Below are 23,310 nucleotides of genomic sequence, written 5' to 3'. Positions count from 1 at the left end.
ATCCAGGTGTCGGCTATCATGCACATCTTTTATATTTTTGATTTATATTAAAATACACTGTCAAATCATACTTAAATATTGCTGTTTTTCACTACTGTATATTGGCTCATACATAAATATGTCATAATTTAGAGCTCAATAACATTTGAATGGAATAATTTACAGTCATAAATCCAACTGTACAGTGTTCATCCAGGTGTGGGCTATCATGCACATCTTTTATATTTTTGATTTGTATTAAAATAAACTGTCAAATCATACTTAATTATAGCTGTTTTTCACTACTGTATATTGGCTCATACATAAATATGTCATAATTTAGAGCTCAATAACATTTGAATGGAATAATTTACAGTCACGTACACCTTTATTGTGGAGGAGGTCAACCCTGCCGAGAACCTAGCCTGCAGAAACTCCAGCACTGTACCAACTGGGCAGTTAACTGGGTCCCACTGGCGTTCTCTGCACCATGCTGAGAAAAGCTTCCATTTCAGAGCGTACAGCTTCCTCGTGGACGGAGCTCTGGAGTGAAAGATGGTCTCAACGACCTCGGCCGAGAGACCTTCCTCTATGAGCCTGGCCCCCTCAGAGGCCAAGCCCATAGTTTCCACATCTCTGGGCGTGGGTGCAGGAATCTCCCACCCGCCTGAGAGAGTAGATCCCTCCTGGTCGGAATCTCCATCGGAGAGCCTTCCAGGAGAGATACCAGGTCCGAAAACCATACTCTGGTCGGCCAGTACGGAGCCACCAGAAGTACTTGGGCCCCGTCCTGGCGTACCCCCTTTCAGAACTCCTGAAAGCAAGACAATCGGGGGGAAGGCGTACAGGGGTAGCCTCGGCCACTCCTGTACCATGGCATCCAACCCTAGCGGGGCTGGATGGGACAGAGAAAACCACTGCGGGCAGTGGGAATTCTCCGCCGAAGCAAAAAGATCTCTCTCTGCCTTCCCATATACCTTCCATAGGAGCTCCACCACCTCTGGGTGAAGTCTCCATTCCCCGGGCCTCGGCCCCTGCCTCGACAGGCTGTCTGCTTCCTGATTCAGGACCCCCGGGATATATACTGCCCTGATTGACAGCAATTTCCCTTGGGCCCACAGGAGGATCCGATGCGCCAATTTGTCCAGCGGACGAGACCTCAGACCCCCCTGATGATTTATATAGGCGACCACCGATGTATTGTCTGACCTGACTAACACATGGTGGCCCCTGAGGTCGGGCAGAAACTGTTTCAATGCAAGAAACACTGCGAGCATCTCTAGCCGATTTATGTGCCAGTGCCGCTGATGTTCCTGCCATAGACCCTGGGATGAGCGACCACTCATGGTCGCCCCCCAGCCCGTGAGAGAGGCATCTGTCGTTAGCGTTACGCGACGAACATGAGCCCCTAACACGGGACCCTGAGATAGACCAGAGATTCCACATGACCAGAGCACGTAGGCATCGCCGCGTGACTTTGATCGTGCGGAGCGGATTTCCCCTCGGGGAGAACCCCTTTGTTTTGAGGGGTTGATCTGGATGATCACTGTACAGTTGGATTTATGACTGTAAATTATTCCATTCAAATGTTATTGAGCTCTAAATTATGACATTTATGTATGAGCCAATATACAGTAGTGAAAACAGCAATATTTAAGTATGACTTGACAGTTTATTTTAATACAAATCAAAAATATAAAAGATGTGCATGATAGCCCACACCTGGATGATCACTGTACAGTTGGATTTATGACTGTAAATTATTCCATTCAAATGTTATTGAGCTCTAAATTATGACATATTTATGTATGAGCCAATATACAGTAGTGAAAAACAGCAATATTTAAGTATGACTTGACAGTGTATTTTAATATAAATCAAAAATATAAAAGATGTGCATGATAGCCCACACCTGGATGAACACTGTACAGTTGGATTTATGACTGTAAATTATTCCATTCAAATGTTATTGAGCTCTAAATTATGACATATTTATGTATGAGCCAATATACAGTAGTGAAAACAGCAATATTTAAGTATGACTTGACAGTTTATTTTAATACAAATCAAAAATATAAAAGATGTGCATGATAGCCCACACCTGGATGATCACTGTACAGTTGGATTTATGACTGTAAATTATTCCATTCAAATGTTATTGAGCTCTAAATTATGACATATTTATGTATGAGCCAATATATAGTAGTGAAAACAGCAATATTTAAGTATGACTTGACAGTTTATTTTAATATAAATCAAAAATTTAAAAGATGTGCATGATAGCCGACACCTGGATGATCACTGTACAGTTGGATTTATGACTGTAAATTATTCCATTCAAATGTTATTGAAGTTTGAAACGTGCATACCAATGTCGTATGCAACTTTAGAGACGGTCCCTAAATTTGCGAATATCAAACGTCTAACGTCAAACCAACTTCATGCCAGTCTTGTGGGAAGGCAGTCATTTGGCCAGTATTTCTGGTTATGCGCTGTTGTGTATGTTTATTCCAGCAAAGCCTGCAGTGCTCACCATCCAAGATGGCTGCGGGTGAAAGCAATAGCCGATCCTCATGTCTAAACTTGACTAATTCGGGGCCTCTAGGTAATGCGCCGCCGAGCAACAGCGCCCATTCTTCGCCCGCGAGCAACGGGGGATCCATGGGTACAGCCGGGGGGATTAACCGGAGCGCGGGGAATTCGAACCCTCAATCGGGCCCGGAAAACGGCGGAGGCGCCGAGTCTGCGGTGAGAAGCACGCCGAGCACGCAGAACAATTCTCGGCAGTCGATCGGTCAGAGCGGAGCGACTTCAGGCGCTGCGTCAAACATGACGGCGACATCATCATCATCCTCCTCATCCGCGTCTACCGCATCCACCGATGCGTCCGCCGCCGTCCCCTCGCTTCCCAGCAGCCCGGCTTCGGTTTTGGTTTATCGAGAGCCGGTCTACAACTGGCAAGCGACAAAAAGTACAGTGAAAGAAAGGTTTGCATTTTTGTTTAACAACGAAGTGCTAAGTGACGTCCATTTTTTGGTTGGGAAGGGAATGGGAGTGCAGCGCATTCCAGCGCACAGGTAGGGATGAATAGCGGTATGTTTATATGTTTTACTAGAATTGTATATTGCAATAAAAAGCTTATGCCAAACTCTTCCGCTCGATTAATAAATTTAAAGCATTTATTTCGGCGAGGATAAATCCATATTTAATCCTCAAATGGCCGTATTTACAGCCCGATCCCGTTGCTCTTCGCAGATTTGCTCTCGCTGTGGGAAGTGCCGTCTTTGATGCCATGTTCAACGGTGGCATGGCAACAACGTCGACCGAAATTGAACTGCCAGATGTGGAACCGGCTGCATTTCTAGCCCTTCTCAAGTAAGAATGGGCCGCGTAATGCTTCGCTGCACGCTGTTTGCTCTGTACTGCTCTTCTGTGTGTTGACCCCTGTTGTCGTAACGTCCTTCAGGTGCCCTCTGCCATTGAACTGCAGTCAACAGACCCTTACAAACATTTATCACGAAATACCGCGATATATCATACAGTGTTGCTTGCAACTAGTCTCCTGCAACAGTGTGAGACGCTTTTGGGTCTTTGTTAGTTTTAAATGATTGTGGTGGCTATGACTGATATTTTGGTGGAAATAGTTACCATGGTAAATGTTTGTCAAGGGAAAATTAACCAGCATTTTTTAAATAGACACTGTGGACTGAAGTTGTCTCATACCATTATTAAACAGGGATCAATAATGTCTGTCTGTCTATTTATATCTGTCTGCCCAATGTTCTGATCGATCTAGTCTGTCTATTGTTTTGACTCTGTTATCTATCTATCTATCTATCTATCTATCTATCTATCTATCTATCTATCTATCTATCTATCTATCTATCTATCTATCTATCTATCTATCTATCTATCTATCTATCTATCTATCTATCTGACAGACTGTCTATCAGATGGCTTATGTGTTTCTGTGAATCTGTCAGTCTGTAATTGTTGCTTCCTTTTGCAAATACAGATTTTTATACTCGGATGAAGTGCAAATTGGACCAGAGACCGTTATGACCACACTGTACACAGCCAAAAAGTATGCAGTACCTGCACTCGAGGCCCACTGTGTCGAATTCTTGAAGAAAAATCTACGTGCTGACAATGCGTTTATGTTGCTTACCCAGGTAATCACAGGGCTTTGAGTCAAATTTCATGCTCACACTGGAACTGACGTATTGAACGCCACCTTTGTTTCAGGTTTGTTCCCCCGGCCGTCTTGAGTTCCCATGTTTGACAACTCCCTTTCAAATTCTAGCAAACAGAGCCTGGAGCTTATTGAGTGTGTTTGTTGTCTGCTTTTGTGGACAATCTATTATAGATTATATGAAAACATGGTTCCTTTTGCTTTCAGGCACGGCTTTTTGACGAGCCCCAGCTGGCTAGTCTCTGCTTAGAAAATATCGACAAGAACACCGCTGATGCCCTAGCCGCCGAGGGCTTCACAGATATTGACCTTGGTATTGCTCTTAAGTATCAAATATCACAACAAAATACAATCAAAAAAGTGGATTAGAAATAAATCGCTTTATGTTCCCTCCTGTGCAGACACCCTCATGGCAGTTCTGGAGAGAGACACGCTGGGTGTACGGGAAGTGCGTCTCTTCGGGGCCGCGGTTCGTTGGGCGGACGCTGAGGCCCAAAGGCAACAGTTACAGCCCACGCCGGAGAACAAGCGTAGAGTGTTGGGCAAATCGCTTTCCCTTATTCGCTTCCCGCTCATGACTATTGAAGAGTTTGCGGCAGGTAATTTATCAGATCCTTGATGCCAGTTTACCTTGATGTTGCTAACTGTAATAAAAGCTCGAGTTGTGATGTTCGTAACAGAGGCTTCAAAGCTTGTATATATAAAAAATCTAAAACATTGAAGCACTGTATCAGAGCTTGATTTGTTTTGACTTTGTTTTTGCACACAACCACATGACTCGCAGGGCAACAGTTTTATGTGAATAAGGCTGCTTGTCTACAGTAGCCTACTGCACAACACTACAGTACACAATTGGTTGCTGTATTAATTTGTAAATGTATTAATGTTTCATACATATATTCAGACTCATACAAATTTTCACATTTATTAGCTTAATAAGTTAAGTAATGACAGGTGAAAGACTAACATTTATATAGATTAAATATTTGTATTGCCTTAAAGGGATTAATTCACCCAAAAATGAAAATGATCCCATAATTTACTCACCCTCAAGCCATCCTAGGTGTATATGACATTCTTCTTTCAGACGAATACAATCAGTTATATTAAAAAATTTCCAAATGGCAGCCCAACATTTGAAGCCCAAAAAAGTGCATCCATTCATTATAAAAATTTTCGCGGCCATTATAATTAGGGCCGGGACTGGATTAAAAATTAATCTAATTAATTAGAGGCTTTGTAATTAATTAATCGCATTTTAATTGCATATAAATATTTGACCTGAGAACGGTGAGAAGTAATTTTTCACATGGATTTTTAGTATACCATTGAATAATGACTGAATACATAAGCTTAATCTACAAAATATTGTTTATTTATTTCAGACCAGCAGACATAAGACCATGTTTGCCATCAAGTGTAGCAAAAGCATATTTGTGATATTTGAGGCTCGATGTGATGCGCAAGTTCCTTGTTGTATAGCTTGCACACAACCATGCTCTTGTCGACGCTTCCATCCTTTCGTTTTTTAAAACAAATTTTCCCATCCACGGGGCCAAGCAAAGCGGTCTCATCAGTTTCTTCGTTCATGTTCTCTATGGTTTGTTGTTGTCGTGACTCGTGAACGCTAGTTGGTGTTTCAGTATAATCGGTCCATCGAAACACATTCATTGAAAAACATTCCGCGGTGCAAAAATAAGTGTGGTTAAAATTATTTATTTTTTACATAATTAATCTTAATTAATGTGGTAAAGTCCCGGCCCTATTTAAAATGCTTGGATTAGCCAGGCCATTTTTTAAATATAATTCCAACTGTATTCATCTGAACGAAGAATGTCATAATCATCTAGGATAATGAGGGTGAGTAAATTATGGGATAATTTTCATTCTTGGATGAACCTTCCCTTTAATACAAATAGTTTTTTTCTTAACGCAAACGGAATTATTATTTGAAGCAATGCATGGCTGGGTCGTCTGGGACAAACAATGTCGTTAGTGTACACAGTGTTGAAAAGCTTTGAGTAAAGAATAATTTTTCTATACAGTTGAGGTAAAAGCCTCAGTGCTTCGCAGAGCTTTATTTCACCATCACTAGTAAAAGTAATTGGATTGTATGACACCCCTTGGTCTAAGCTAACAGACTTCCCAATTTGCGACAGCCATAGAACTAAACCTAATCTATGTGTGTGATAGGTCCAGCTCAGTCTGGCATACTCACAGACCGGGAGGTGGTCAGTTTGTTCTTGCATTTTACGGTCAATCCGAAACCACATGTGGAGTTTATTGACCGGCCTCGCTGTTGCCTCCGAGGGAAAGAGTGCAGCATCACACGTTTCAGTCAGGTGGAGAGCCGCTGGGGCTACAGCGGAACAAGTGACCGTATCCGGTAAGCTTGTGTTTTTGAAACCATCAACTGATTTGACCCATTTTGTATACCTGATATAGGTGAAATGCTAATAACTGTTGTACACTTGCATTTCAATTTCTTACAGGTTTTCAGTGAACCGTAGAATATTTGTGGTGGGATTTGGGCTCTATGGGTCCATACATGGTCCAACTGACTATCAGGTCAACATCCAGGTGAGAAGCAAGCATTTTCAAAAAAAAAAATTAGGGCTCGACAATAAGGACTGCCCGAAGACACTGGGGCCAGTGCTGTATCTTCACAGAGGTTAAAAGAGGCAATGCCAACTTAAATATTAAAGCGAAAGTTGGTAACTACGCACTTGAGAAGATGAATGGATATATTCACACAAAATTTTCAAAATGATGATATTATTTTGTATTATCATCATAAACACAGTTGGTCTCGTCTTAAAATCGTAAGAAATGAGATGCATGTGTAACAGTATATTGGATCCGTGCGACTTTTAAAGTGATGGCAGCCTAATATTCCTGCTGCTGTCTGGTTTTATGTTTATCAAAAAAGACAGAAAATAATTGCTCTTATTTTGAATAACTTTAATAAGGGTTCATCTATATTTATAGAGTGAAGACATGTGCAGTGATATTTTACATTTGATTTACTATTTCTGTTCCTGAAAATATAGTTTAGACCTACATAGCATTTTGTCACATTTAAGAAGTCTTAGAAGTGTAAAAATGTGGAGGTAGCACTGATCTATATAATTGACTGGATTGCTCATCGCGGTCTAAACTGCCAGCAGGTGGTCTAGCCACCGGAAGTGTTAGAGCGGCCATCTTACTATTCAACACCGACAGAGGGCATCATTGACTTATAGCCAAAACACTGACCTAAAGTCACATGATTTGCAGCAAATCAGTCTCACAGGATGTAGTTTTTGTTTTAGGATAAGTCGTATATTAAAGTGGCTAATGTGGCTGTGTGTGTACTGCTCACTTCCAACACAGGTAACCGACCTAACACAAAAATATCTTTAATTTATGTATTTATGGAAGAAAAATAAAACATGAAAATATATCTGTTTAGTTGCAGAAATTAATTTGAATATTCTATACAATAAATATTAATACAAGCCTCTGTTACTATATTGCACTTTATTGTATTAAAATTCAACATTTATCTTGGAAATAAAGCAGTCACCGTTATTTCTCTGAATAAGTTATGATGCATATATTTTATCTATTTCAGACTCTCAAAGACAGTGCAAATTCTATGGCATTTTACTCGAAATATAGTTTCCATTCGAGTAAAGTGTTCTGTTGGCTATATATTGTTGAATAATTAATTAAATCATTGTTTAAATCATAAACTGCTTCGAAATGTTGAAACCTTTGCAGTTAGCCTACAGTATAAATAAAAACAATACTACAACACACAACAGTACAAGGCCATAAAGCAGGTTATAAAGCAATAATCTTTATTCAGATTTCAGCGCACTTTTAAAATGTGTAATACGCCATATATACACATATACATAATAAGCGTCTTATCTGCGTGCCGAGCTGATGTTCACTACTGTAATGAATATCAATGTAAATTTTTAAGCAGGTGAACTTCCCAACTTTAAACAAATAACCATTTATATGTTTAGAACGTTTGCTTTTTTAGAAGGTACAGGCAGACTTCTAGCCTCGAAATCTAGACGCACCCTAGCAGCAGCAAATTTAATTTGCCCTGAATGTAGTCCAGCAACTCTCAATAGACTTCTGAGCTGGAATAACCAAACTCTGTTTAGGCCAATCACATCATGTATCGAGTCGGTGGGCAGGCTTAACAAAATGACGGCAGAGTTGCGTGCTACTTGTAAACAAAGAAGCTGGCGAACGGCGGTCTTTCTGCATTGGCCACAACTCTGGAAGACTTGGAGTTATGCTTTTATTTGAGAAAAGAACAAAGAACGGCACTGAAGTCATTCTTAAGAAGGGAAGATTTGTTGAGAGTTGTATCCGACTGGATACGGCATAAGTTTAATTCACATTGCTCCGCTTCACGTTGCTCTGGTTGGTTGTAGCTCTATCCAGTTGCGTGCAGAGTTTGAAAGACGACCGTTTATCCCGCCCCTCAGATTGAGCCCTGTTCATGGTGAGTTCCAGACCCAACATCTTGATGTGGGTCTGGCTTGTCAGGCTAGCAGACTTCAGATATAAAAATGGTATCATTAGGCAGCGTTTTCTCAGTAAAATCATATTTCCTATTAATTCAATGGAACACGTGAGCTTACCAGGGAATACCAATATGGCGGCGTGCGTTTTTATGACATCATGAGCAATCCAGTTCTCTGTATTGATCAATGGGTGGTAGGCTCATGGTAATGGTGCATGTTTTCCTCTAATATAGATAATACATACAGACAGCAACACAGTTCTCGGTCAGAATGACACAGGCTTCAGCTGCGATGGAACAGCCAGTACCTTCCGAGTCATGTTCAAGGAGCCTGTGGAAATTCTTCCAAGCGTCAACTACATTGCCTGCGCCACCCTCAAGGTAAAACAGACTCAGAATGGGAGTTTCTTTGTCTATTAGCTTTTAGGTCCTTTATATGCTGTTATGCTATTATAAATATCACATGCAATAGTGGCGAATCATGTTTTTTTTGTGTCGAAATCTAGTCATTTCAATAGGAATCTGTGAAATGGGATTGCCTGCATGAGGGCAAATGATTACTCCAAGCAGATTTTGCATTGGGTTCAAGTTTGTCAAGAGAATTTTCTATGTTTGGTTTGATTTCTGTCTGAGACGATATATCTTTTTTTGCCAGAGTTACCACATTTTTAGGTTCCTTAAAACCCTCTCTTACCAAAGAATAAGCTTAATTACAATTAATTAAGTATATTGTGAATTATTCTGTCATTCATATTCCATTAATTTGAAATGAACTTTTTGGTTCATGCTTTTGCAGGGACCAGACTCTCATTATGGGACCAAGGGGATGCGTAAAGTCACACACGAAGCTCCTGCTACTGGTACCAAGACCTGCTTTACGTTCTGCTATGCGGCAGGAAACAACAACGGCACTTCCGTAGAGGATGGACAAATCCCAGAGGTCATCTTCTACACATAATGACCAAGAAGAATCATCTCACAATTGAGGACACTTGCATAGCATTTTGTGGCCAATTCACTGGTCTATGTAGACCGGCGACCAAATACTGATCTCTCATTTCTAAAGGCTTTTGTTTTTAAGATTTGAAGCATGAGAATTCAGTCCTTCAAAGTGTACTTAGGGTACAGTTTCTGTTTCTTCCCGAGTAGCACCTCATAGTACCACTTTGATGTTATGACCAGCCAATGTCAATGCTAATTAATGAACAAATAGCTGAACTCGTCAATGCAATGATCAACTACAGGTACAGTAACTCTATAGAAGGCGTCATTTTTTTTCTACGTTTGGCTGTTTATTTGAATGTTGACATCAGGTGTTTCTTTTGGTCCCATGTTTGACCCTTGATTGTTCAATGATTATCGGCCCTTCAAATCGCACTGATGCACTTCAGTTCCAGGCGCAACAACAAGAAAGGGGAAAGTACACTACATCTTAAGACTTCAATTCAGTGTAAAATTGACTGTTATGTACCTGTTTTGAGTGGCCTGCACCCCTTGATAGAGGTGAAACTTGATTTATTTTTTTTGATGGCAGTGTGAACAGTAGATGTTTATATGGTGTTTTACCATAGTTGGGCCATTTTGTTAATAACGATAAACCACAAGAGCACTTGCATTTTCAATGCCACTATGTATAAAATCTTTAAAGTATTGACTGCAGTGAAATACTTAAGTTACTGTTACAGAATTAGCATATTTTCTTGAGATGTTAAGGAAGATGAACAGGAAACAGCTTCATGAATGTACCAATGCTTACTTAGTAAGCCCTGTAAATATGTCCTTGTCTTGTTTCTGTATGTTTAATTAAAGTCTGCAACCCTAGTTTGGGTCACAGTGGATCAATTTATGCAGAATACACAATGGTTAATGCTAACCATTTCATATTTGGAAGTGGCAGTTGCTAATGCAATTTTAGTTTAAATGGTTGTGATTTCTTGGTCTTTACTGAGCAAAGAAAAGTTGTCGTAGGTTTCTTGAAATTGCGTCAGACTGCTTTGAAACTAGAGCACCCGTCACGTTTGCTTATTCTTGCTCCATCACCAAATGTGTGGGTTAAGTGGAGTGTTTAAGTTTAATATTTCACATAAATGTCAAAGTCATTGCCTTAGCAGACCATGGAATTAGACTTTGTCTAATGGACCTTAGAGTAGACCAAGTTTAACATGGTACATGAAAGGTGGAAAAAAGGGATAGCTTATTGAAGAAACTGCAAATGACTTAATTTTTATGCAGCAAATCTTTGTACGCATTCATTTGAAATGTAAACCAAAGACCGCTTATAAAAACAGTTCACACTGCAGGCAAAAGTGGCCAAAATCTGATTTAAACATTCAAATCTAGCCTAGATCTGATTTTTTCAAATCAGATTTAGACCACATACATGTGGTCCTGAATCTGATCCAGATCTGATTTTTTTCCAAAGAATCCGCAGTGTGAACAACCAAGGCGGATTTGATGTGACTTTTACATCAATGTCGAAATTTGTCACAATTATGTGCCAGCGAGTTATCCCTAGACACAACAGACACAAACATTAAAAACTTGACTAGATATGGAGAACAGCGATGGAGCGAGTCAATGGAGGGAGAGTGAGGTGTTAGACATAATTAGTATATGGGGAGATACTTCAATTAAAGCTACGCTAGAAGTATACTAACCGTAACTGCTGTTTTTGAAAAAAAAAAATAGCACACGAAATGGAAGACCGTGGACGCAGAAAAACATGGCTTCAGTGCCAAAGGAATGTGACAAAAGGCCAAAATAACCAATTTTGTTTTCTTTTTGTTCTTCTTTTCAGTACATGCTCATTAATGTTATGGATTCCATTACACAAACATTTTTGCTTACTTCCTCTATAACCTCCCGAACTTCAGTGCAACAGCGTGCTGCGTCTGATGTCATTGATATTGTTCTTTTGCACATGCCGGTTAGTTTGAAACCTCAAACAGTTCACACTGGAATCAGATATAGGCCACATTTTAAAAGGTAATGTGAACAGCCAAACAAAAAAAATCAGATCTGAGCAAAAAAAAAAAAAATCAGAATTGAGCATTAAGACTTGCGTTGTGAACAGGGCCATAGAGAGAGAGAAAAAAAGACACTGCATTGCTGATAATTTTTGCTTTAATTTAGTCTTACACAGATAAGGCTTCCAGAAGCACAGTTCAACTTGGAGGTAGATTGCTAATATATATAAATAAAATATGTCTAATACGTTATGTATAGAATTGTCATAAGTTATGTATAGAAATATGTCCAAGTATAGAAAATCCATTTTAGTATACAGGCTATGTACACAGTACATAAATTGTAAAATATATAATTTAAATATACATTTTGCAATTCATTACATTAGTTTTAGCACAAAACATCAACTTGAAATTCCACTAGGAACTGAGAAAAGCCATTGTTAGCCTGTTCATCCATAATGAAGATGCATGCATAGGGCATCTAAAAAAAAACAATGGTCATTTTAATGCTTGAATTAGTCTTAACTATCCTATAGTGTTATCCGCTCCCTCTGTATGAGGGAGAAGGAGGAAATGCAAATTTTCAAATAAATCTACAATTTATCCAAGTAGTTGTCTAAAGCTGGAATGCCTTCTTTGAGCCCCTTGCGTTTTCGTGTGTCAGCCACAATCTGGGACGGCTTGGAGTTAGCATCCATGGGGTCCCCAGGCAGGATTTGCCAATGGTCAAACACACACTGTGGGAAAGCCTGGCCAGATGTGTTGGAGCGAAGGTCAGCTGTGAAACCTGTGTTAAGATGACAGTTTAGGCCTTGTAACAATGCGTTGAAGGGAGAAGACAACAAAAAGATCTTTCTGCTTCACTCACCAAATGACTCGTTGACAGGCAGGTAGGCTTTGACCACAAACATGGGTGTTCCCATCACCTGGGACTCCTCAAACACAAGCCCACGCTTCCTGTTTAGTACACCATAGATGCCACCAACAACTGACTCTGGGCACTGTAGATGGACGGAAGAAAGGTTGTGCAATGACAAGTATGGTACACACCATAAGGAAAACTAGGTTATGTGTGACTGCTTGCATACCTGAATCTCCACCAGGTAAACAGGCTCAAGAAGCCTGGGCTCAGCAGTGAGCTGACAGGCGTAAAGCACTCTGCGGGCTGTGGGAATGATCTGGCCACCACCACGATGGATTGCGTCAGTGTGTAGGGTTACATCATGAACATCAAAACGAACACCACGCATGTTCTCCTCGCACAAGACACCCTAAAAAGCAAAATTGTATAAACGCGTTATAACTCAAACAACTAAACCAAGGAAACACCAGCTAATCAAGGTCAAAAAGTTCCAGGAAGGTATACAGGCCTTAAACAGAAGAGGACACTAAAAATGTGTAGCATTTAAATTAGCATCTTTCTTACCTCTTTAGTGGCCCATTGAAATCCAGCCACCACACTATCCTTGATCTCATTCAAATATTGGACTCCCTTTGTAACATCCACCAAGAGGTTGGGCCCAGTTCCATCAGGGCCAAAGCACCAGATCTTACGTGCTTCTGTGATTTCCCACTCGTACTTATCAACAAGGTAACGGGCACGAGCCTTCATCTCCTGCCTGGAAGTAACCTCACCCTTATCAATATCTTCAGGAAGACCCTCGGACAGAGGACGGGCTTTCATGAAGAGACGATTGTGCTTGTTCGGGGACTTGGAAAGGCACATTTGTTTGGACTCGTCACTGACAGTCTCTCTGTAGGACACAACTGGATCTGATTTCTGCAAAAGAAGAGCAGATAATTAATGACTGCATGAATATTATATCACACCAATTTGTGCAACTCTAGAGAAGTCAAGGGTACCTTGAGGGGAATGCAGGCATGGTCCTCTTCAAGGTCCTTCAGGCAAATCTCCAAATGAAGTTCACCAGCTCCAGCAATAATATGCTCACCAGACTCCTCAATGATGCACTGCACCATGGGATCTGACTTGGCCAGACGCTTCAACCCTTCCACCAGTTTAGGGAGGTCAGCAGGGTTCTTGGCCTCTACGGCCACCCTCACCACAGGACTGACACTGAATTTCATCACGCGCATATTGTGGGCTTGCTCGAAAGTTGTGATGGTTCCGGTCTTTACCAAAAACTGATCCACACCTACCAGACCCACAATATTGCCGCAAGGCACATCCTCAATAGGTTCGACATAACGGCCCATCATCAGAATGGTCCTGAAAGATGCAAAAACAGGTAAAGCACCTCCAATAAATAGTTATCCATCTTAAACTAATAGGTTAGTTCTGTTTGGTGACAAACCAGCTTGTTTTAAAAACCAACCTTTGAATGGGTTTGAGGTAAAGATCCTCCTTTTTTCCAGGAGTGAAGTTTGGTCCCATTATGCGAACCTTCAGGCCAGTGGACACACAGCCAGAGAAGACACGACCAAAGGCATAGAAACGACCTTTGTCAGTGGTCGGAACCATCTTAGAAATGTACATCATGAGAGGTGCTTTGGGGTCGCAGTTCTTGATGCCTGAGAAAACCGAAGACTTGAAATATAACTACCTTTGAAAATTGTTAATTCTAGAAGCGATTGAAGCATTTTTTAGCTGCAGTTTCACTATTCTATGAGCACAACATACCCATGGCAGCCTCATCATCTCCAGGTCCTTCATATAGCAGCTCACACCGGTATTTCTGTGCAGTTACTGGTGAGGGAAGGTGGATGGTGATCATCTGAAGTAGAGCCTCTCCAGCAGGCAGCCAGCGACGCATCACAGCCTTTAGCAGGGGCTTGCCCTCCTTCTCCTTGTCCTCGGCATCTAGCTTAATGTCCAGCTTCTCAACCAGCTTGGCAGTATCCTCCTTCTTGAAGTTCATGATGGCATCAAATATCTACAGTAGAAAGAGCACCATATAATTTCTATATGCACATGGAGGACAAACCTTTGTGGTTAATAAAAGCCACATCAGACTGAAATTTATCATCAAGACAATCAGGTCAAAGTGAAGAATTTATAAATCATCATTAATGGCTTGAATAACAAGTATAACATTGCCACTCAGTGCAGATTTCTCACTTTGAAGATAGGGTCCAGGATCAGTTGAGCGAAAGTCCTGGGAAGCCTCTTGCCATCTGGTGAGGTGGCAGACTTGCTGAACTTGCCAGAAGCAGGGTCAAAGTACCTGCAAGCATACCATAAGGTGTTACATAATAGAAACACTACATTCATTGTTTTCTGTTGGGTCAGCCTTTCTTACCGGTCTCCCCAAAGCTTCTTCATCATGTCCTCCACCTTCTTGCACCGCTCAGCTGGTCCCAGTGGGGCTTCACCCTTGGCAGCAAACTTCATCACATACATCTCAGCAAACTGCTTCAAAGTGAAGGCCCATCCATGCAGTCCAGATCCAAAGCCAACAGTACCAATAATTGGATCAATCTAAGAGCAGGATGTTAAACAGTAGAAGATTTAGAAATATTTAGGACAATCTAAAATTCAACCCAGGGAATCACAGACGTATAAGTTCTTTAAAACTTTTAAAGGTCACATGAACGAGCCATGCGGCACTCACCATAATGTTGCCCATGGGTCCATTCTCATCCTCGCCATAGGTGGAGATGATCACGTTGACATTCTCAACAATGCGCTGGAAAGTCTGGTAAAGCTCTTCAGGGGCCAGCTGCAGCTCCAGCAATGCACGGTCCATCTTGTTCATCATCAATACTGGCTTTATCCTCTCACCAATTGCTTGTCGGAGCACAGTCTCAGTCTGCACGCACACACCTGCAAGGACAATTGACATTTCAATAAATATTACACTGAAAAAAGCAACGTTTCAGAATGCAAGTGATTAGTCCTCATATCTTCTACAATACTGTGCAGCATTACCAAAACAGCATTTTAACATCACAATGACAATTTACACACTTACCAGACACACAATCTACCACCACCAATGCGCCATCCGTGACACGCAGTGCAGCCGTAACCTCTGAAGAGAAGTCAACATGCCCAGGGGAGTCAATCAGGTTAATGAGGAAGCCTGAGCCATCCTTGCATTGCTTAATGAAGGCCAAATCCTTGTCACTGAGCTCATAGAACAAGGAGATGGCACTGTGGAGGCAAAGTTAATCTCTTTAAATGTTCACACACACTTAAAGGGTTAGTTCACCCAAAAATAAAATTTATATCACCTCCTGTTCATCTTCGGAACACAGTTTAAGATATGTGTATGCAAACTATACTCTCCACCCCCTGAAAGGTAATAAAAACATCAAAGTAGTCCATGTGTGACATCAGTTAGTTAATTAAAATCTCAAGCATCCAAAATACATTTTGGTCCCCCGGAAAAAAAAAAAAAACTACCACTTTATTCAGCAGTGTCTTCTCTTCAGTGTTCATTTTCAATCCTCAAATAAGGATTCAAACAGTTATGAATTAGGTGAATCGATTCAGATTGCCAATGTCACGTGATTTCATCAGTTTGACACGTGATCCAAATCATGAATCGATACGCTGACTCATAACCGTTTGAATCTTTATTTAAGGATTGAAAAACACAAAAGAGAAAACAATACTGAATAAAGTCATAGTTTGTTATTTTTTGATCAAAATGTATTTTGGATGCTTCAAGAGATTCTAATGAACTAACTGATGTCACATATGGACTACTTTGATGATGTTTTGATTCCCTTTCTGGACATGGACAGCATAGTTTGCATACGCTTTCGGACTAAATATGAAATATTTTAAAATGTGTTCCAAAGATGAACGGGTGTGGCGCAACATTGGGGTGAGTCATTAATGACATCAATTTCATTTTTGGGTTAACTAGCCCTTTAATTCCCAAAATTTGTACATCGGCATCTAGACATTTAGGGGTCACAACAAAGAAAGGAAGTGTTTAACTCACGTGGACTTGATGGTGATGCAACGCTCCTGCTCATCCTTCCTCGTATCCGTGAATCGGGTTTCACCAGCACGGGCTGAAGCGATGATACCAGCTTTTGACACCAGCGAGTCGGTCAAAGTGGACTTGCCATGATCAACATGCGCAATCACAGACATGTTACGGATGTTGGACTTCTTGTCCATGATGCCACGGATCTGGTCTACAGTGAAGTTCACCTAGGGATGAGAAAACGGGTAAGATTCAAAATATTGCATATTTGTAGTTTTAAATAAGGTTATTTTCCTAAATGTGCATTCAATCCCAAAAGTAGCAATGGTTTTGGACTATATACAGACTATACACTGGTCTAAACAAATTAAGGTACTAACTGTAATAGTAAAGCTATGTTTTAATTCAGTCATAGCATGCAAGATAATCCTCCCGATGCTCAAGAATACAATTGTGTCCTCTGTAGTGGACATTTTTGTTAATTTCACCAGAATCATACATGTCACAATTTTGGTCTGGATGTCATGTAAAGAGCACATTCGGGGCTTTTCAGAGATGCCAAATGTTTGGAGGTTTAAAAATTCCTTGGATTTTAAAAATGACTGACATTAATTTAGTAATCAAATGTAGCACCCTCATGGAAATGATAACATTATCTGACTAAGCAAATTTTCAAACTGTTTGCCACTTCAACATTTCAGTAAAGGGTTATGGGGCATCTTAATCAAAATATGTCAAACAAGGCATTGATTTCACACATTAACATTCTGGGAGAAACAACAAACCAATAGGGAAATCAACTATACAATAATATTCAATATAAAAATATTGTTGCCAATTATTACTCTGATTACTACAATTCTTTTTTTCCATTACATGATATCTAATTTGCATATTTGTGCGTTCTTGGTGCAAACACAATGCATTTAATGGGACTACCCATTTATGGCCATTTTACCCAGATTTTGCATAACGTAAAATTGTATTTTATTAATCTGTCTATGAATTACCGGTCATAGATTTCATAACAATTGAGAATCATCTTCACACAAAGTTTGGTTAAAAAACAAACTAAAAACTGTCCTGCTTGCCCACTACAAGAAACATAGCATAACATATGAGATTATATTTTATTGACTTGGGAATATGATTTCTTCATTGTGCAAAACTTTTGTTCAAAGTTTTTTTTAGGCATTGCTGCAGAACGTGTCAAGGATGTAGGCAAGTATTACGTTACAAAACCCGTGAAATCAGATATTATAGTTTTGATAACAACTCTTTTCCCCAGTAAATAAAATGTGTTTTCTTAACTAAGTAGAAGTTCATTTAAATGCAACACTTCTGATAAACTTAACGTTAGCGTATGAGCAGAATATTTACTGTTAGGTCCTATTCAAGTCCTTAAAGCACTTAAATCGTGACAAAATATTAAACCTTACAACGTTATTAACGCATAAAGTAAATATGTTCATATATCCACTTACCATTTTGCCTGATGTTTTTGGATTCGTTTATTGGCGAACCCAATGTTTTAAACCGCCTGCCACGCTTGAACACAGGCAGGGAAGAGACCGATGACGTCAACGCTCACAAATATATACCAAGCGCGCGCTGTACGTATTGTACGTAATGACGTCGGGGACACTGCTCAAATTTAAAGGTGTATTTCCTGTTAATTTTCTCCTGACAGATGACAGAAAAGTGATTTTCTTATTACTCGTCGATTGAGATGGGGTTTTAATAGCCATTGCTGATAATTATATATAGCGGCAGGGTATACAATGCCGATAAAATACAATTTAATTATCAAATGACATGCTCATTAAATGGCTACAAAATTATAGTTTATTGTATACAATCAGAATCCACTATATGTTATAGGAAATCGATCATTTATATTTGTTTAAACTGTTTCCTTCATATTTATTCAGAATAAAACAGACATTCGGCCAGAAGGTGGCGCCTCATCACTTGCATTCAGTTTTAAACACTATCAATCACTTGAATTTCTCATGCAGTTGGGACAACATGATTGTGGGCAGATGATTCTAAATGGGATATATTTGAAAGATAATGTAACATGTAACATGGATAAATGATAGCTTAAAACCTTTTATAGCTAATAAAATATATAGGCTATAGCCACAAGATAAACTGAAATATTTTTAATCATTAAAAATATACTTTTTTTTTTGTTTGACAACAAACACATAGCTAAATACAGATACAGCATAGTTCAAAACAATACAAATTAATAATTTCTGAACATTTACTTTTTTTATTCACCCTTCTCACATTTCGGTTTCTCAAAATAATTAATACAATTATATAATATAATGCATATTTCTAATAGGGGCTCGTTGTATCGCAGTAGTACAACACACCCCATATGATTTAAACTGCGACTCGTGTCTTCTGCTGGTTAGATCAGCATTTTAGAACGGGTTAAATAACAGATAAGATTACAATAATGTCAGATTGTCTTATTTTAAATAAACACAAAAACAGAGATGACAAATAAACTTGAGTAATAAATGTAGTTTTGCTATGGTTAAATGTTCAGTATCTTCCAAAGATTATAATAATATATTTTAAAGATTATAATAACGTTGATATTGCAACTATAAACCACAATAAGTTCCGTCATTCTGGCATGTGTGGAAAGTTTTAAACCATGCGTGTTACAACGAAAAGGTTGTGCCCCGCGCTCATCTACTCTTTAAAGGGATAGTGCACCCAAAAAATTACAATTATGTCATCATTTACTCACCCTCAGGTTGTTCCAAACCTGAGTTTCTTTCTTCTGCTGAACACAAAAGAAGATATTTTGAAGAATGTTTGTAAACAAGCAGATAGAACAACCATTCACTACTATAGGGGGAAAATACTATGGTAGTGAATGGTTGTTCTATCTGCTTTGTTAGAAACATTCTTCAAAATATCTCCTTTTGTGTTCAGCAGAACAAAGAAACTCAGGATATTTAGAGCCCTCAAACACCAAACTGTTTGCAAGATTTACATTTAATGGCAGTCCTCTAACCCACTAAAGCTGCTAGATAAACAATATTACAGCTGGAGTGAATATATGATTCAGCACATTGCACAGTTTGGTTTGGGTCGTGCATTTGCTTTGAAGCCAAGGCCATCAGAGCAGCTTAATGCATGCACTCAGCTAAACTATGACAGATTTTGCACTTCAGAGCGAGAATGTTTCATTTCTAGACACTTATTTTGTGCTCTATTTTTGTTTGTCTGCGGGCTATTCTCTACAGCTACGGGTTTGAGGGGCTGGCGCATCCAGATGGCTACAGCGCCCACGCAGATTGAATGTGAAGTAGAGAAAACTGGCACACAAATGCATTTGAGCTCTTATACCGTCTATGTGACAACAACCTGTTAAAAGAAGACATCGGAGGTTTGAACCAAGTCAAGGTCACAGGGTTACTGAACAGAACCATTCTAAACCAAACCGAGAACAGACAGTTTTTGACAGTGACACAAGAAACCATCAGTCTTGAGATGAAATCATTAGTGACAGAAAAGAGCAACTTGGTCAGGCGCATGAGCTTTCAAATCACCTCAGTAGCAAAAAAGAATCAGTCTCTATAAATAATGTGAGCTGAAAACATATATTTTTTTCAGATGGCGCATTCATGAAATGTTGGTTGCTGCTGCTTGAGCTAGTTAAAGGGTTAGTTCACCGAAAAAATTAAAGGGATAGTACACCCAAAAATGAAAATTTGTTGTTTCTCTGCTTACCCCCCTTCATCCAACATGTAGGTGTCTTTGTTTCTTCAGTAGAACACGACTCACCTTTTTTTAAACTTCAAACGTTGCTGTGTGCCAGTCATATAATGCATGTGAATGGGTAACAATTCTATGAGAGCAAAAAAACATGCTTAGACAACGTGCACAAAGAGCCCTGTGACTCATGACGACATATTGATATCTTAAGACACAAAACGATCAGTTTGTGTGAGAAATCGAGCCGTATTTATATCATTTTTTTTACTTCAATTACAACACTATATCCAACAGCCGCTTCACTTCCAGTAAGGTCAATATACACGCTCTCGCGTCGTGTACGAGATTCACTTCTGGCGTTGGTGCAAACTACGCCAGATCGTGTACCAGAAGTGATGTCTTTACACGTACAGAGCGTGTATATTGACCTTACCGGAAGTGAAGAGCATTCCAGGCTGTTAGATATAGCGTTCAAATTGATAAAAAAAACAAACATCAATTGACATTCCAAGAATTCCCTACTTGACAGCACACTTTTGTTGGTTTTTCATTGAAATAAGATTTTTCTTATCCGTTATGTACACAAGGATTGTTGAATGAATGTTTATAGCATTGTGACACAAACACGTGTGTAGCTTCATTGGTTCTTGTGGAAGCTCAAACCTTTATCAATGCTCAGTTTGTTCTTTAGGCTAAAAAATAAAGACTCCATATGAAAGTAGTGGTTGGTGTTCAGTTTGTGTGTAAATGTGTTTTTTTGACCAAGATTTTCCACTTCCACTTTCTAGTGAGAAAATAGCATTGTAGTTATTAAGTATTCACTTAGTTATCACTAAAGCTTGCTCTACTTTGCTTTAGATCATTAAAACACTCAGAAGTCTGTCTGAAATTAGTTTTGTGAGATACCTTCATGCGTAAACAAACACTATCTGCAAATTCATTGTCTGATAGGGTAGCGAAACAACAAGTAAGCTGCCTTTCAGACACAACCAGTCTTTTCTTCCCTATTGTGACGTATATCTTAGTGGAACAGTGTCTCGAACAAGAAAAAATGTAGGGCGGGACTTCATTTAGTCCATTAGGAATTGATTGCTGTTGCTGTGATCTCATGTGATTGACAGGTTGCCCCGCTTTTTTTTGTAAAGCAGCAAATGTCCTTGTCTGAGTCATTAGGGCTTAATTAAAACGGTACAGAAAATCTGCATAGCACATTCATATTCATATCTTAGTTTACCGTTGAGTTTTGCGTAACTGAGATGTCTTAAAAGGTCTTAGTAAACAATGGTTATATAAGGAAAAGACACTGCTGAGGGGGGAACATCCAGGAGAAAAGTCCGTCCTTGAGTTTTGCTTTAAACATTCCCAGAAGTTGAAACCCCATGTCAGAATTCCGCCGTAATTGCGTCTCTTGTGGTATGAATGCTATTTAAATAGGCAGTTGATGCTTTGAATTGTGTGTCTGGCGCTGCTGACTTTGATGGTTTAAACACAGTGGACCTGAATCCAATGGTGCCTGTTTAAAGCTACCTGCATACAAATGACATTGTGCTTTAGCTGATGACCGCATCCATGCTTGCTTATAAACAGTAAACCAAACCTGTACATTCATTTCTACTGCTTCTGTCACACTTTTGCAGGAACCAATCACAGACTGGCTTTTCCACCTGGCAAACTATTGGCGGGTTTAACATGATGACGGATAGAGAAGCGATGGGTTGGTGATCATTCACGCCGCTTGTGGTCTGATTGGTTGAAGGACTAATTGCGTCATTTGAATGATGCTCATTTGAAAATACAGAGCAGACTCCCCAGACCAATGTTCAATCTTAAATTGAGCTTGGTCTGGTAATAGCCAGACAACCTTCAGATTATAGTAGATGGAGAATGAGATGTAAGAGAAGACACAATGTGTCCGTTGAGGTAACAGGTGACAAACTCCGACGTCAAGAAGAGGATGTGAACATATCTTTACCATTGGCCGTCGTCATCTTGGCAGCGTGTCACCTCATCACTCCCGGATAACCGAAAATGGGCAAAGAGGCAGGACATAGGTGGACTATTAGACAGCAGACAACCTGCAGCAGAGGCAATCCACCTGTCTCTCAAGTGGCCACGCCCTTTATTATGCAGAACTTTAAAGCTTAATATAATTTAAACAAAAGAGTTTTTAAACATAATTTAAACGAAAAAAACACACTCCTCACAGTTGTCATGATGGGCAAAATTAGCTATATAGACCAAAAACTATTTTTGTACTATGCTGTAAAATAGTTTTTTTTTTTTTTTTAATGCTGTAATACATACGGTATATATGGAATTGACTCCCCTTTGGAGCCTGTCTCTAGTGGCCAGACGATGAATTGCAGTGTAAGTTACTTCTGTGTTGGCTTCAAGAGAGATACCAGAAGGTTGTCTGTCACTTGATAATAATACAATTATATTTAATTATTAACATCAATATGAGTTCAATGTTGTTAATAATAAAATTAACGAATAAATGCAAGACACAAAACAGCTCAAGAACAGGATATAAACAAATTTGTTTCATTTTTTATCAATCAATCAATCAATCAATTAATCAATCAAACAAAAATGGGGTGACGTCAGAGAAGTTGTAAACTTATAATAAAATATAATTGATAATAATTATTCAATAATAATAAAACAGCCTGGAGAAGTCAGAGTAGTAGTATAAGTATCAATTCAATTCTAATTGATAATAATTACAATTATTTAATAATAATAAAATATTTTTATTTGTAGCATTGATATTTATTATTTATAAAACTGATAAAAACAATGTATATGTTCATAACTCTAAACAGCTCAGATGTCAAGAATAGAAAACAGTGCCTTGCGAAAGTATTCGGCCCCCTTGAACTTTGCGACCTTTTGCCACATTTCAGGCTTCAAACATAAAGATATAAAACTGTAATTGTTTTGGAAAGAATCAACAACAAGTGGGACACAATCATGAAGTGGAATGAAATTTATTGG

The 23,310-nt window shown here is 39.3% G+C and overlaps 2 protein-coding genes and 1 non-coding gene across 6 annotated transcripts; 1 reads left to right on the top strand and 2 right to left on the bottom strand.

Annotated features, from left to right (window-relative positions):
* The first annotated feature begins 2,433 nt into the window (after nucleotides 1-2,433).
* btbd2a (BTB (POZ) domain containing 2a) lies at nucleotides 2,434-10,520 on the top strand. 4 transcript variants are annotated; one of them, XM_067415937.1, is made up of 9 exons: nucleotides 2,434-2,966; nucleotides 3,235-3,354; nucleotides 3,995-4,151; nucleotides 4,379-4,484; nucleotides 4,573-4,770; nucleotides 6,365-6,557; nucleotides 6,664-6,751; nucleotides 8,934-9,080; nucleotides 9,496-10,520. In XM_067415937.1, the coding sequence occupies exons 1-9, from the start codon at nucleotides 2,467-2,469 to the stop codon at nucleotides 9,655-9,657; spliced, it is 1,671 nt and encodes a 556-aa protein (XP_067272038.1). In that variant the 5' UTR covers nucleotides 2,434-2,466; the 3' UTR covers nucleotides 9,658-10,520. The 4 variants fall into 4 exon arrangements, with proteins under 4 accessions (XP_067272038.1, XP_067272037.1, XP_067272040.1 ...); XM_067415936.1 differs by having other exon boundaries at nucleotides 2,434-3,056; XM_067415939.1 differs by lacking the exon at nucleotides 3,235-3,354.
* Nucleotides 10,521-11,804: 1,284 nt separating this feature from the next.
* LOC137040381 (elongation factor 2b-like) lies at nucleotides 11,805-18,178 on the bottom strand. The gene is made up of 13 exons (XM_067415934.1): nucleotides 18,054-18,178; nucleotides 16,582-16,796; nucleotides 15,601-15,782; nucleotides 15,241-15,452; nucleotides 14,929-15,107; nucleotides 14,748-14,853; nucleotides 14,310-14,562; nucleotides 14,005-14,200; nucleotides 13,532-13,898; nucleotides 13,095-13,448; nucleotides 12,757-12,939; nucleotides 12,537-12,669; nucleotides 11,805-12,455 (listed from the first exon to the last, which is right to left on the bottom strand). The coding sequence occupies exons 1-13, from the start codon at nucleotides 18,054-18,056 to the stop codon at nucleotides 12,262-12,264; spliced, it is 2,577 nt and encodes an 858-aa protein (XP_067272035.1). The 5' UTR covers nucleotides 18,057-18,178; the 3' UTR covers nucleotides 11,805-12,261.
* LOC137040826 (small nucleolar RNA SNORD37) lies at nucleotides 14,635-14,700 on the bottom strand. Its single transcript, XR_010897990.1, has one exon. It is a non-coding gene; the product is annotated as a small nucleolar RNA SNORD37 (small nucleolar RNA).
* Nucleotides 18,179-23,310: the final 5,132 nt, after the last annotated feature.

The sequence above is a fragment of the Pseudorasbora parva genome, chromosome 14 (assembly GCF_024679245.1).
Source record: "Pseudorasbora parva isolate DD20220531a chromosome 14, ASM2467924v1, whole genome shotgun sequence".
NCBI lineage: Eukaryota > Metazoa > Chordata > Actinopteri > Cypriniformes > Gobionidae > Pseudorasbora > Pseudorasbora parva.
Note: the sequence above shows the minus strand (reverse complement) of the source record. Positions and strands in the feature narration are given on the sequence as shown.